At 40.7% G+C, this 14866-nt stretch overlaps 1 protein-coding gene across 1 annotated transcript in view; it reads left to right on the forward strand.

The window, feature by feature from the left end:
• The window catches only part of LOC142655347 (sodium channel protein type 2 subunit alpha-like), a 99174-nt gene that overhangs the window by 46319 nt on the left and 37989 nt on the right, over window positions 1–14866 (forward strand). The window contains exons 6-10 of the mRNA XM_075829390.1: window positions 4014–4105; window positions 6999–7196; window positions 10455–10518; window positions 11164–11305; window positions 12556–12762. Coding sequence (XP_075685505.1) covers window positions 4014–4105; window positions 6999–7196; window positions 10455–10518; window positions 11164–11305; window positions 12556–12762 — 703 coding nt within the window. The remainder of the gene's footprint in view (window positions 1–4013; window positions 4106–6998; window positions 7197–10454; window positions 10519–11163; window positions 11306–12555; window positions 12763–14866) is intronic.

Here is a 14866-nt window from a genome sequence, read left to right on the forward strand (position 1 = left end):
AAACATTTAAAGGGGTTGTCTCATGACAGACATTGACAGCATAGATAGCATAATGCAAGAATATCACATGTCAGATCCTTGGGGGTTTGGCTGTTGTTGGCCCCCAATCAAACTCTAGAAAGAAGTAGATACAGGGAATATCCAGCACTGGAAGGATTTTGTTTACGTAGTTCAGCAAATTCCTTAAAATGGTAACGGGTCTTGGCAATCCGGTTTAATCTGTAAATATTTTGGTAAACAGGAGACACAAAAAGAGAGAGGCACATGCCTAAGGCCTAGTTCACAAGGAGTATTTTGCAGGCAGAAACAATCTGCCTCAAAATTCCTTCAGGAATGCCACGGTTTTCGCAGCGTTTTCCGCCGGCGGCCATTGAGGACCGCTGGCAAAAAACGCAGTGAACAACACTTTTGCTGCCTCCCATTGATTTCAATGGGAAGTCAGAGGCAGAACCACGGCAAGAGAGAACATGCTATTTTTGGGCGGGTTCACACGTGGCGGAATTTCACTTAAATTCCGCTGCGGACACTCCGCAGCGTTAATCCGCAGCGGTGCCGTTTGTCCATTGACTTACACTTTAATTTAGCAGTGTTCGTTTAGACGGGGCGTAAAATTCCGCTGCGGAGCATAGGCTGCGGAGCGGAATTTGGTGTCCGCAGCATGTTCTGTCTGTTGCGGAGCAGTGGCGGACTCATGGCGAAATTTCTCCATTGACTTCAATGGAGAGTCAAAATTCCGCAATGAAGTCCGCAGATCTTATGTGTGCTGCGGAGCGTATTGGTTTTGCTACCATGACATTTCTTCATTCTGGCTGGACCTATGTATTTCTAGGTCTACAGCCAGACTGAGGAAGTCAATGGGGCTCCCGTAATGACGGGAGCGTTGCTAGGAGACGTCTGTAAATAGTCACTGTCCAGGGTGCTGAAAGAGTTAAGCGATCGGCAGTAACTGTTTCTGCACCCGGGACAGTGACTACCGATCTCAATATACATGTATCTGTAAAAAAAACATATAAGTTCATACTTACCGAGAACTCCCTGCGTCTGTCTCCAGTCCGGCCTCCCAGGATGACGTTTCAGTGTAAGTGACGGCTGCAGCCAATCACAGGCCAAGCACAGGCTGCAGCGGTCACATGGACTGGCGCGTCATCCAGGGAGGTCGGGCTGGATGCCGAAAGAGGGACGCGTCACCAAGACAACGGCCGGTAAGTATGAAATTCTTTTACTTTCACTAGGGAAAGTGCTGTCCCTTCTCTCTATCCTGCACTGATAGGGAGAAGGGAAGCACTTTTCCCGCAGTCCGCAGCAGCTAGTCCGCATCAATTTTCTGCACATTTTGTGCAGATCCGCAGCAGAATCTGCAACGCAGATTCTGTGCGGCATTGATGCGGACAGTTGCGGAGGAAATCCGCCACGTGTGGTCATGCCCTTTTTGTCCCGCTAAAAGGCGCTAAGGAAAAAACGCCTCCGATTTCAGCCATTTTTTTGGTTCTGATTCCGACGCAGTTTCTGTGTTAAAATCAGCACCAAAGAACTCCCTGTGAACTAGGCCTAATAGGGCAGTAGGTTTGCGATCAGACAGATAAAAAAGTTTAATTGTACTTACAAAATCCCAAATAGGAGAAGGTTCGTCGGATTAACGGGTCGCCCAGGTTCCTCTTCCGTTCTTCTGATAAAAAAGATTGTCTATGGGACATAAGATAAAAATCCCAACTCTTCCGTTTATAATTTTTTTGTATAATTTCTTTTGCATTAAAATAAATAAAAATAACTCATTCAATGTTTCGCTATTACCTAATTGTCTCCTGGGTACATTTCAACTCTTCTCTCTAGCTGTTTGCAAAACTATACTGCACTACAAGGAGGGGGTCTCTCTCTTTTTGCGTCTCCTTTAGAACGAACTGGCAAAAACATGATGAAAGTACTGTGCCGCTACGTCTCCTGTCGGTTCCATTCTGATTCTTTTGAAGAATGCATGGTTGGCCTGTTATTGGCCTATTATAGTGCATACGTTTTATCCTAGAACCATAGCCTGCTGTTTGTCTATAATGTACCACCATTGGCCTCCGATATTATATTTTATTATAATGAATACTCCTAATTATCAGAAATCTTCATTAACTCCCCTTTTGCCCCCAGCATTTTGCACATACCTAAGCACATAAGAGACTGTATGAAATGCTCATATAAATAAATATTGTTTCAGATTATTTATGATTTGCCTGTTCTTTGTGACAAAGGGTTTATTCTGATGATAGTCATTTATAAAATATCAATCAGACATGTCTTAAAGAGTAACTGTCGTTTCAGGTGACTTTTCAGAATCAGCCGTCATGTGTGTTTACATGAGGAATAACATTATTTCTGACCATTATATGACTTGTATCTTTTCAGCAGTTTTCCCCTCTGCAGGCTCTATATCTAATCATAAATTATCCATGTACTCAACTCTAGAGGGAGAGGGGACTAGCTGCTATGATGTCTCGCCTACACAGCACAAAGAGAAAAGGAGATCCTTCTCCCCTATCTCTAAGGGTATGTGCACACGAGAAGTGCCTTCTACGTCTGAAAAGACAGACTGTTTTCAGGAGAAAACAGCTGCCTCGTTTCAGACGTAAAAGCTCCTCCTCGCATTATGCGAGGCGTCTTTGACGCTTGTAAATCTTGAGCTGCTCTTCATTGACTTCAATGAAGAACGGCTCAAATTACGTTGCAAAGAAGTGTCCTGCACTTCTTTGCCGAGGCAGTCATTTTACGCGTCGTTGTTTGACAGCTGTCAAACGACGACGCATAAATGACAGGTCCTCTGCACAGTACGTCGGCAAACCCATTCAAATGAATGGGCAGATGTTTGCCGACGTATTGTAGCCCTATTTTCAGGCGTAAATCGAGGCATAATAGGCCTCGTTTACGCCTGAAAATAGGTCGTGTGAACCCAGCCTTACACACATAGAAGCAGCAGCATGGAGGGAATTAAACTGGAATAATGAGCAGTGTTGCAGTAAATCCAGCATCGGGGTGATAAAGTAGAATATATTACTAGAAACAGCAGCATGAAGGGGACGTTATACGGCAGTAATGAGCAGTGTAGCTGTGGATTTAGCACTAGGGTGAGGTAGTAGAACACTTACTAGAAGTAGCAGCAGCATCTCTGTGTCTCTATCTCTCTCTGTCCCTTCTCTCTCCCCTCTCCATAGACATCTATGGGCAGAAGCTGTAACCTGATCTCTCAGTGGAGATGATAATTTGTCTTTATCACTACTTCACTGAAGATGGATTTTAGCAGTAAATTGAGAGAAAAGGATCAGTGCATGAGGCAGGAGGGAGGGAAAAAAAAGCGTCTGTAATGAGATATATTACAAAGAATCCTTTCTTAACTTTTGATACTATTTGTACTATCGATTCATCAAAAGTTAGTTGAAACAACAGTTACTCTTTAAGGGCTCATTCACACGAACGTGAATCTCGTCCGTGTGACGGCCGTTAAAACAACGGCCATCACACGGCCCCATGCATTTCAATGGGGCCATTCACACGACCGTTGTTTCAACGGAGCGTGTGAACGCTCCATTGAAAAATAGGACATGTCCTATTTTACTGTGTGTCACACATCCCTCCATAGACTGTAGTCTGTGGGTGATCCGTGACAACGCGTCCCGCACGGGTCCACCTCGGAGGTGGAAAACGGCAGTATTTCATGCTCCGAGGTGGACTACGTTCGTGTGAATGTAGCCTAAGAGATATATATATATGTGTACCCATAAGCTTGTCTTGGTTTTCATGGAAATCTGATCTCTATCCTTGGCTATATTGCAAATCAGATGAGCAACTCTATGATTGCTCTCCTTTTTAGGTCTCCATAATTTTCATAGATTTAATTAAAACCAGTGGCATAATCCATTCATTCATAACATTGGTAAGGGTCCTGATAGTGTTAAAGAAAACATGACTTATCATGTATGCAATAAACGCTTTGTTTATAGTAATTCTAATACATGTTATTGTTGCTATCACAGGTATGTAACAGAATTTGTAAACCTCGGCAATGTTTCAGCTCTTCGAACTTTTAGAGTATTAAGAGCTTTGAAAACTATTTCTGTAATCCCAGGTAAGAAGTAATTGGTGTGAGGTGTTAGGTCCCTTGTACATCCAACTGTTTCTTTGTGACTGTCATTGTGAGCCTGTCTTTTATAGATAAGTTTGTAGACCTCAGCAATGTATAAAATGATATAAACATTATGCAACGTTAACGTAGATTGCCATAGAATCCTACAGTAATCTAAGTTCAGTTCAGTTGAGTATGACTGCGGGGGATCCAGGTATTGCAGTCGCAATACGGAAGCTAAAATGCAGCTCTAAGATAGGGAAACTAGTCAGCGTCAAAGGGGTCTGTGCATTTTCAGAGTGCTTGAACCCTTTCATATAGGGATTTATCACAATACTATTTTATTAAATGCAGATTTTCTCCTTGGCCAAAACAATATCTTGTTAGCCAGTGGCCTTTAATAATACCTATTAAAATAATGTTTGTTTTTTTAAATATTTTTTACATAAATAAATAGAGCTCTGTACCCTTATATTGAATATTAAAGGGGTTGTCAAATGCTTAAATATTATATTTTTCTGTTAGATCATGCACAACATAAACATTTTTCATCTTTGTCATGGCGCCCATTAGTGTGCTTTTAATTTACTTTCAGAATGTTCACCTAATGTGTCCAGTGTCGGCGGACACACATAACCAGTAGGTCAGTTCCGCCAATCAGGATCCACTTGTGGACCTACAGAAGAGTGATTCCTGCTATTGGGCTCGTCAACCAATCGGAATTGCTGCAGTAGTAGCGACTTTTTCTCATCAGCCCTGGACACATTAGGTAGACATTCTAAGAAAGGAATCACAGGAACATAAGGGGGCGCCATTATAAGTATGTAACAGCAAAATTAAAACACAAATATTCCAAAATAATACTTGTTGAAAAATCTTTAATGGCCCAAAATTTTGGACAAAACAACCCGCCCTACAAATATGTACAAAATATATAAAACGATAACAGCCTTAGGTGGAAAAAAGCCAGCATGACCCTATTTAGATAGTTGTAAATCAACAATATATTATATATCAATAGTGTATGCAGCAGGGATCAAATACCTAGAATTAGACCCCGCTAGAGAAACCACAGATCTAATCTTACAAAAGTGCAATAGTGCATATAGTGAAAAAAGTATAATGGTTAATCACCTGTGGTTGACATGATGGCAGATGAAGATGTTTATGCACCTTACGTACATTTCACAACCTTCGTCAGGAGAGGATTATGCTAGCCCCATCAGTGGTTTAAATACTGAACCTAGTAAAGCGACGATTAATGCCGCATGACGTGTCACGCGCCTACCCATTGTCAGTCCACCCAAGTCATTGCCATCGATCGGTGCGAGCAGGAATGCCCATACTCGATATCCGCCAATACTCTGACAACTTCCGAAATGACGCCTGAGGCTAATGTCATAAAGTCTTAAGAGGAGAAAAATCTAAAAATGATGCTCCTGTTATACTATTCAGGTGAGTGTAAAAATACATCAACATAATTATAAGTAGTAATAAAAAAATATAGTAAATGAGTGAGGAACAATTACCATGGCAACCATTCAAAGCGTCTACAAGCAAACATGGTATTAGTATGTATTTATATATATAAACAAACAATATTAATAAATATAAATAAATAAATATAAATATATGTTTACAGAACAAATACTTTGTCAATACATCTATTAATACAAGAAGTCCTTCAAATGATAAACATAAAATATATATAAGTTACTATTCAATATAAATGATATATCATTAAGATATGTATAGGAGAAAAATAAAAAAGTGATAAAATGAGAAATGATATATAATATATATGTAACAGCCATATCTAGAAACAGGAGCATTTTTTATATGGCTCCAATTTAAAAATTATTATATTTTATATTATATCATAATATCCAAACGTATCATAACCCCTTTAATATGCAGTGTAAGGGGCAAGAGTGCTATTTGGCTCAGGACAGAGCTTTGAATTAGGCTTGGGCTACAGGGCAATTAAAAGTCAAGTGCGAATTGTAGCAAAACCGTGGTTAAAATGCAACTTTATATTATTCCCTATGAGGAAAAAGGTAATCAGTGACCTTCAGATTGGCGCAATATTTCCAAGATGGTTGATATGACTCTTTTCCCAATAGGAAATAATTAAGTTTGCATTTTAAATATGATCTTCCCACAATTCATCTACTTAGGCTATATTCAAATGGACGTGTGCAAAATCGGCCGTGTCCTTTTTTACGTCTAATTTGCACACATGCTGGACCCGTTTTCACTATTCTATTGAGTGATCCGTGAAAATGGGCCCTCCACACAGTCCTTTAAAACAATGCAGTGTGAATAGCCCCATAGAAATACAGGAAGCTATGTGACGGCCGTTAAAAAAAACGTCCGTCACACGAACTATATATACGTTCGTCTGAATAAGCCCTAAGTATACTGTTTTAAAGGTTTTTTTCCACAATGGATAATTATTACCTATCCACATTATAGGTGAAAAATGTATGATTGCTGGGTGCCCCACCTCTCGGACCCCCACTCATCACTATAGCGGGGGACTGTGGGGCCCACAGAAACAGCTGAGCACTGTACTCAACTATTTCTGTCGGCCTATAGACATTGAATGGAGCCGCAGCGCACATGCATGACCACCACGCCATTCAAAATTATCCTCCCTGTGATAGTACAGTATGGAGGAACTGAGGTTCCGGACCCCCGTTCTAGTGGGGGTCCCAGTGGTGAGGCCTCCAGTGATAATACATTTTACACCTATCCTGTGGATAGGTGATAAATGTCCATTTTTGGAGACCCCTTTAAGTGTTGTGGTAGTACTGTGCCGTGTGAAAACCGGTCTAAGGCAGTAAATTGTATGTTGCAAAATTTCCTTTTGTTCATTTTCTTCATTGAATTAAAGGTTTGAAGACCATTGTGGGGGCCCTGATTCAGTCGGTTAAGAAGCTTTCGGATGTGATGATTCTCACAGTGTTTTGTCTGAGTGTGTTTGCACTAATAGGACTGCAGCTATTCATGGGACACCTAAGGAATAAGTGTGTTTTGCTCCCGAATGATTTAACTCTAAATATAACCATTGAGGAATATATCAAGAATGAAAGTAAGTTATGTTGTAAGGGGGGTGTCTGGTTAAGAAACCCATTTTCAAGATATGAATTAGGGAATTCTGAGTTAGTAAATGTTTAGGACCCTGATCCACATAGAGCGTCTCTCGCTTTGGAGGACACGGCATTACAGTGAGAGTCCATTGTTTTAATGCACACTGTGTAATACTTAATTTCTCCAATGGTGGCACTGCAGGGAAACTGAACACTTGCTGCTGGATTCACACAGTTTGTAGCCTATCTCTGGGGGTCCTAGCAGCAAGACAGTATGCAATCAGCTTATCATCAAGGAATCTTCCTAACACAAAGGGACTGTCTAAAGCCGACAACTCCCTAAAATGCAACAGTTGAAACATCATTCATACTAAAACAATGTGAGTAAAACAAACACAACATAACCAGTTCGTATTCCTAATGGTTTCCTTGCAGACATTTTAGACATTAAGCCTGCAACAAAAAAAATTGCACTTTTGTTCCAGTTCTATGAGTGATGTTAATCTAATGTGTCTTTCAAGCCTGAAGCTGTAATGATAGCATTGATTAAATTACATTGTAAAATGTTACGTTGCACATACAAATTGTTTCAATGTTGGACATCTGTATCTTGAGCTAAATGACGCACATTAGTTCATGCTTGTCTCATCAAGATTGAGGCCATCCATCAGTGATCAGGCAACAATATCCTTCATGCCAGGGCCACCAGGTTAGACGCTGTTTGGTCTTTCTGTGCATTCTAATAAAAAAGACACATATATGATTGTAACCTGTTTTATGACATGAACCATTCGGATTGTACTGTACATTGTCACATTGTTGCTTAGGTTAAAAATAAATACACTGTCAACATTTACAATCCAGTGGTGTACATAGAAGAATGGAGGCCCTATAGCAAAAATCAAATTACCCGCCATTTCCCTATTATGGTACCGGGTTTTGCCATCAATGTTCCCTCTAAGCAATTTTAGCTAATGAGCGGGGCGGTTCTAAGCCGAAGGCGATCGAAAACAGCAGCAAATCAATATTGCTGTATAGCGACAAATAATTATACATGATTAGCTAGGTTAGTTATTGGGTAAAATTCAATAAGACTGGTGTTTCATACGCCATTCTTAGTATAAAGAAAGTTGGAATAAAATGTACCTAATTTTCAAAGAGGCACACTGACACTGACAATTTGTCGGGCCACTGACAGCTCTGCCCCTTCTGCTAGCCTCCACCGACTTTTTAGAAAGTATCTGGAGCGACGGAGTTGACACAAAAGTTGCAATTTTTACCGCAAACTGCGACTTTTGTGCCGTTTGCAAAATTTCTACATGAGAAAACTGTCATAGAAAAGTTAATGAATTCCCCCCCAATGGGTTGATGATAACATCCCTGAAATCTTGGGCAGGGAAGGAGTTAATGTCTGTAACCCTGGTGATCTAGGGCAGTCAAGTGGTTAAATGAGTTGTGTCATGAAGATTACCCCTGTCCTTATGTCCTATTGGCATATGGACATCATAGAGGGGGTCCCCCATTTGGTACCACCTTCTATGAGCAAGAACGTAGAGCTGCTCCAGGGGCCACATTCTGAAAGGGCCAACACCTTGAACTCTTTGTCATGGTTCTCAACCATTCCTAAACAATTTTCCTGTTGAAAGAGGCCACTGCCATTAGGAAATATCATTGCCATGAAGCGATGTACTTGGTCTGTAACAATGTTTAGGTAGGTAGTAAGTATCGAAATAATATCCAAATGAATGCCAGGATCCAAGGTTTCCCAGCAGTTTGTCTTCTTCCCATAGTGCATCCTGGTGCCTTCTCTTTCCCACCTAAGCGATGCACACGCATACGGATGCCCACATAATGTAAAAGAATGTCATTTATCAGACCAATCCACCTTCTTTCATTGCTCCATATTCCAGGTCTGTGGCTCACATGCCCATTGTTGGTACTTTCGGTGGTGGGCATCGGTCAGCATGGGCATTCTGACCATTTGCGGCTAAGCTATAATGCTCTATGTGTTCTGAAACCTTTCTATCATAGCCAGCATTAACTTTCTTAGAAATTTGTGCTAGAGCAGCTCTTCTGTGGGATCAGACCATATGGGCTAGCCTTCACTCCCCAAGTGTGTCAATAAGTGTCGGGCACCCGAAACACTATTGACACCGGCTAATGGCCAGTGTGAAAACTGTAATAATTCAAGTTTTTTTTATGTGGACAGTTACATTATAAAAAAAACAACACCAAGTCCCAATCAGTGTAACGAAAGGGGATGGCTGATTTAGGCAATCTCTTTTCATATGCCAGATGTAAGCCATGCTGAGATAATAGGGGAGGTCTCCTTGATCATTTGTTATGGTTTTTGGCTACGGAGGACTGCAGGAATCCATAGAAATCAATAGTCGCACTGTAGTACAGCAAGACAGGGTTCACGAGTAAGCATCAAAAGTATTTTTTCCAAATAATGCAATCCCTGTCCATATGCACTGGTAGGACTTATGGACATCACACAGGGGTGTCCCTTGTTTGTAACTTCCCTCAATGATTCCGAAGCGGAGAGAGCCATCAAAAAGAGCGGCTCCTCCTCTGGAGGACTCAGTGTGTCCAGGAATTAGAAGTATGTCCATTCTGCAATAACCTCAGCAGGTGAAATATGCGACTACCGACATCTTTCCTCAGCTATAACAGTTATTTCCTAGGGGGCTTCAGCTGTCAGAACTGCAGCGATCGCCATTGAGTCTTCATTTAGAGAAGGCATTGTCTTGGCGGGAAAATCCCTTTCAATCATGGCAGCCCCTCAATAATAGTAATGATTGAATAATGATTGTGAGACATCCTGCCTTCACTACTCTAGGAAAAAAGAAATATAGAGAGGTGTTTTCCAAAATGAACAATTCATTTAATCTGCCAAAATGTACTAACAGGGTGAGGCTCCTTTGTTTCTATGGGCCTGTTCACATCAGTGTTGCTTTCCGTTGAGGGGTTCCATCTGAGGTTTCTGTCAGGTTAAAGCGCAGATTCCGTCAAAACAACGGAACCCTTTCACAACGGTGACAAACGGAAACCATTAGCAAAGTTTCCGTCACCATTGAGATCAATGGTGAAGCAAACGGAAGCTAAGGTTTCTGTTTACCTTTCTGTTGAGGGGTTCCCCCGACGGAAAGATCAGACGGAACCCCTCAACCGAAGGCAACGCTGATGTAAACACAGTCTAGGTTGAATATCTGGCCAGTGTATTCAACAATGTTGTTGTATTTTTTGTTATTTTGCAGGTGTTGTTTATAAAGAGAAAGGTCAGAAGGATCCTTATCTTTGTGGTAATAACTCAGATGCTGGGTAAGCAAATATATAAGAGTTGCATATTGTATTATTAGAGATGAATATAAGCAGCCTCCAAATATCCAGTAATCACTTTGGTTGGGCATCTCCCGAATGGTATATTACATGTTTGACTCGACTTGCATAATGATCTCAAGGAATTTGAGATCCACATATGGAAACCTTTGGCTTCTCACCGTATAATGGTTATTTTATTGAGAATGTCCAATATGCAATTTCACATTAGACACATACATGGTCATTGACAAGCAATAATAACTATATAAAATATATAGCCTGCAATGTATTTTAACTAAACCATGCAATATACAAATGTAGCAGCGCTGAATTTGTTATTTGCCAGTTTGAAACGACAATGTTTGTGCTCTATGATAAACTTGTAAGCTAAGACAATACAGCAGAATTACAGTCCTGACAACTCAGCTCTGCTACATCATTGTAGTAGGATTGCAATGTAGAACATTGCCACTTGTTGTTGATGAGTAATACTATAGTAATCTTTCTGGTGATGCTGATATTCTCAAACTATATTGGTACTATATATATATATATATATATATATATATATATATATATATATATATATATATATATATATATATATTCCAGTTGTAATTCAGTGTCATTTTTTCTTTTAATTAGTCAATGTCCAACTTCATATGTTTGTAAGAAGGTAGGAAGGAACCCTGACTATGGATATACAAGCTTTGACAGTTTTGGCTGGGCATTTTTATCTCTGTTTCGACTGATGACTCAGGACTACTGGGAAAATCTGTACATAAAGGTAAGTATACAACTGTGTACTATACTGGCTGCTTTTATGCTACTTGTTTCATAAGACATAAGAGCCATGGTCACTACTGTAAATATCATAGATGACTATAAATTATAAATAGGACCGTTGTATGTATTACATCCTCTAAAGTTTTTTTTTTCTTTTTTTGTTCTCACAAATGTTTCTTTCAAATTTTTACTATTGCTACCTGGAAACTGTCATCAAGTAGGCTAGCTGCTGCTTGCAGATTGTCCTATAGGCTGTGGGTTTCTGTATTTACTACTTTGAGTGTACATGCATGCAGGGGTATACGGAAGATTTTGTAAAGGGGTAGGGTTCACGGTCATACTTCCATAGTAAATGCATACGTACACAAATATACACATATACACACTGTGACACACACACACACACACACACACACACACACACACACACACACACACACACACACACACGGGTCTTTTACACTATCAACCATAAGTGTCCCTTCTTGACCATCCAGGAGTTGGGAGGTATGCACATTTATTCGGTGACACATACACACTTATCTTCCTGCTGGTTTTCTCTCACAGAGTGGTGTGGGCACAGTGGCACAGGACTTCTCCCGTCAACAGTGAGGTGGAGAGTTGCAGGGATGAGGCAGGAGAAGTGAGGACACAAAGGGGGAGATTTAAACCCCAGAAGTCCTCTATCTTCTGTATGCCCCTGCATGCTTGTCTCTCATATTACATATGGTACATCTGCTCTTTTGTATGTCTTTTTAGATCAAAGAACGGAATTGTACTGCCACTGTGATACAAGGTAAAGAGTAAATATTACTTGAGGAAATCCAATCTCCTTTTCATCTAAAAAGAAATACGGGAGCGCATAAATATCATACATGGTATAAAAGCAGAATAAATGGATTGTGAGTCCATTTAGCTTATTAAATCCTTAATACCGCAGCAACACAGCTCACTAAGGTTCTGTCCACTAACATTTTGGGCTTTCGTTATAGGTATACGTCGGTGTATTTCCTGACGTATGCCCCTTATAAAGGCTACTATGTATGCCATTGTATAGGCATATAGTGGCATGTGTCGCTCATAGGGTACCATTTTTTACAATGTATTTTTATATAGTGAAGAAAAAAGTATGCCAACGCCTACTGCTCAGTGCATGACAAAAGGACACTCTTTTGGCATCCAACAGGTAAATGAGGCCCTTTGAATGCATTCATCTATACTCATATAGTATAACTCTCTAACTTCCTACAGACCCTACGTGCTTCTGGAAAAACCTACATGATATTCTTTGTGCTGGTGATCTTTCTGGGCTCTTTCTATTTGGTGAATCTAATTCTGGCCGTGGTTGCCATGGCTTATGAAGAACAAAATCAGGCAACATTACAAGAAGCTCAGCAGAAATCTGATGAATTTAGGAAAACAATGGAAACGCTAAGAAAACAACAAGAGGAAGCTCAGGTAACTTGTACAGGACCACCAGCAATACCAATTCATATAAGTGAGCTCAGATAGGTCATTTTTTTGTCTTTTTATTTATTCTTTTATTAGAAATCTCAGTTTTGAAACCACTTTAAGTCCAGTTTCACACGCAACATTTTCAGGTAGAGCCCTCCAATGCCCCTGATAGCTGCCCACACAGTATAATGCCCCCATAGCTGTCCCCACAGTATAATGCCCCCACAGTATAATGCTACCCATAGCTGCCCCCACAGTATAATGCCCCCACAGTATAATGCCCCCCATAGCTGCCCCCCACAGTATAATACCCCAATAGCTGCCCCCACAATATAATGCCCCCACAGTATAATGCCCCCCATACAGTATAATGCCCCCATAGCTGTCCCCACAGTATAATGCCCCCCACAGTATAATGCCCCTCATATAGTAAAATGCTCTTATGACTGCCACCATATCATCCCCCTTCCCTACCCAGTATAATGCCCCATAGTGCCTAATAGAAAAATAATAACATAATTACTTACCTATCCCTGTTCCCACGACGGGTGGAGGATCCTTCCCCTCCGGTCTGTGCTGTGAGTGACTCGGCGCAGACAGGCACGATGACGTCACTACATCGCGCCTGCTTGAGCTGAGCCGCTCATGGCAGAGGGAATGCTGGAGCAAGGAGCCGTCAGCTCCTTGCTCCAGCATTAATGAAGCGGGCCCAGCGCTGTCAGCGCTGTGTGGCTACGGGTGCCCTATGGGCCCCAGAAGCTTAGGGACCCGGTCGCAATTGCGACCGTTGCAACCCCTAGAACTACGCCACTGTCTATATCTATAATATCTATACATTCAAGATTTTGAATTTATATGACGTAATTTTCATTGATTCATTGTCATTATTACATACACTTTATAATTCATTATATATTTGCTTATATATATTATAGAATCTGTCCTAGGGATTGGATTTCATCTGCTTTGACACATTAATGTTTTTTTCCAAGAGTTTTCAAATACTGCCAGAGGGCAGGGGAGGGTATAAAATAATAAACTAACAGGAATGCCCCTCATTCCAGCGATGAGAACCCATTCGCCGCTGCTCTGGTCCCGGAAGCTCCCCAATGGTCAGATATTGTAGCTGCTTAATTACCACTTTTAAAAAAAATAGAGGACTACATGTCAATCAATGAGGAGAAGGAACCTTCTGTAAAAATGATCTGTGACAGACTACTTCTGCTGGAAGAGACAAGTAGCATCCAAGCAGTGCCGTTTATCTATGTATAAGTGTCAGGTGGTTCTGAGATCAAAGTGCGGAGCGGAGAGAAGCTACAAGGAACATCTCTCCCTGGAAGACCCAACACCTCTATGCTTTACATGGATAGCCCAATAGGAACCATGTAATGTTACATTTCTCCTGCAGTGGCACTGCAGGGAAATTGTATACCAGCTTCCCGCAGATTACCAGTGATCACTGGGGCTCCCACTTGTGAGGCACCCTAAGAGGATCCTTCTGACAAAGGAAATTGGTCCAAAGCAGACAACCTCTTTAACCCTTTCATGATCAAGGGTCATTGATGCCTATGTGTCCAGGTCAAATTTCCAATTTATGATATGCACTTCTTTAAACTATAATATATTTGCATCTGCTTTGCATACCACAACTTTTGTTACCTTGTTTTTTTACTTGTGAGGCTTTCATTTTCTAGATTAGGTTAGTTAATTCCATGTTTTTCGTTTTTATTATGAGCAGGCAAATCACAAAAAGAATTAAAAAAAATAAAAAATCACTTTTCAATCAATCAATTTTTGTATATATATTTTTTGTATATATTTATCTATATAATATGCATGTATATATATATATATATATATATATATATATATATATATACACACTGTACAGCTCTGCAACATTAGTCCTCTTCTCTCTCCGTCAGCCTGAATTGCTGTGAGGGGAGAGTGAAGAGGGCTATAAGGCTATATTCACGCAACATGAAAACAAGGCAGTTTAGAGCGTCAAACACAGCCCCCTATAGATAGCACTATACAGCCCCCCTGTAGAGAGCGCCTCACACCTCCCCTGTAGAGAGCACCACACACATACCCCTGTGCATAGTGC

This window comes from Rhinoderma darwinii, chromosome 6 (genome assembly GCF_050947455.1).
Source record: "Rhinoderma darwinii isolate aRhiDar2 chromosome 6, aRhiDar2.hap1, whole genome shotgun sequence".
Lineage (NCBI taxonomy): Eukaryota > Metazoa > Chordata > Amphibia > Anura > Rhinodermatidae > Rhinoderma > Rhinoderma darwinii.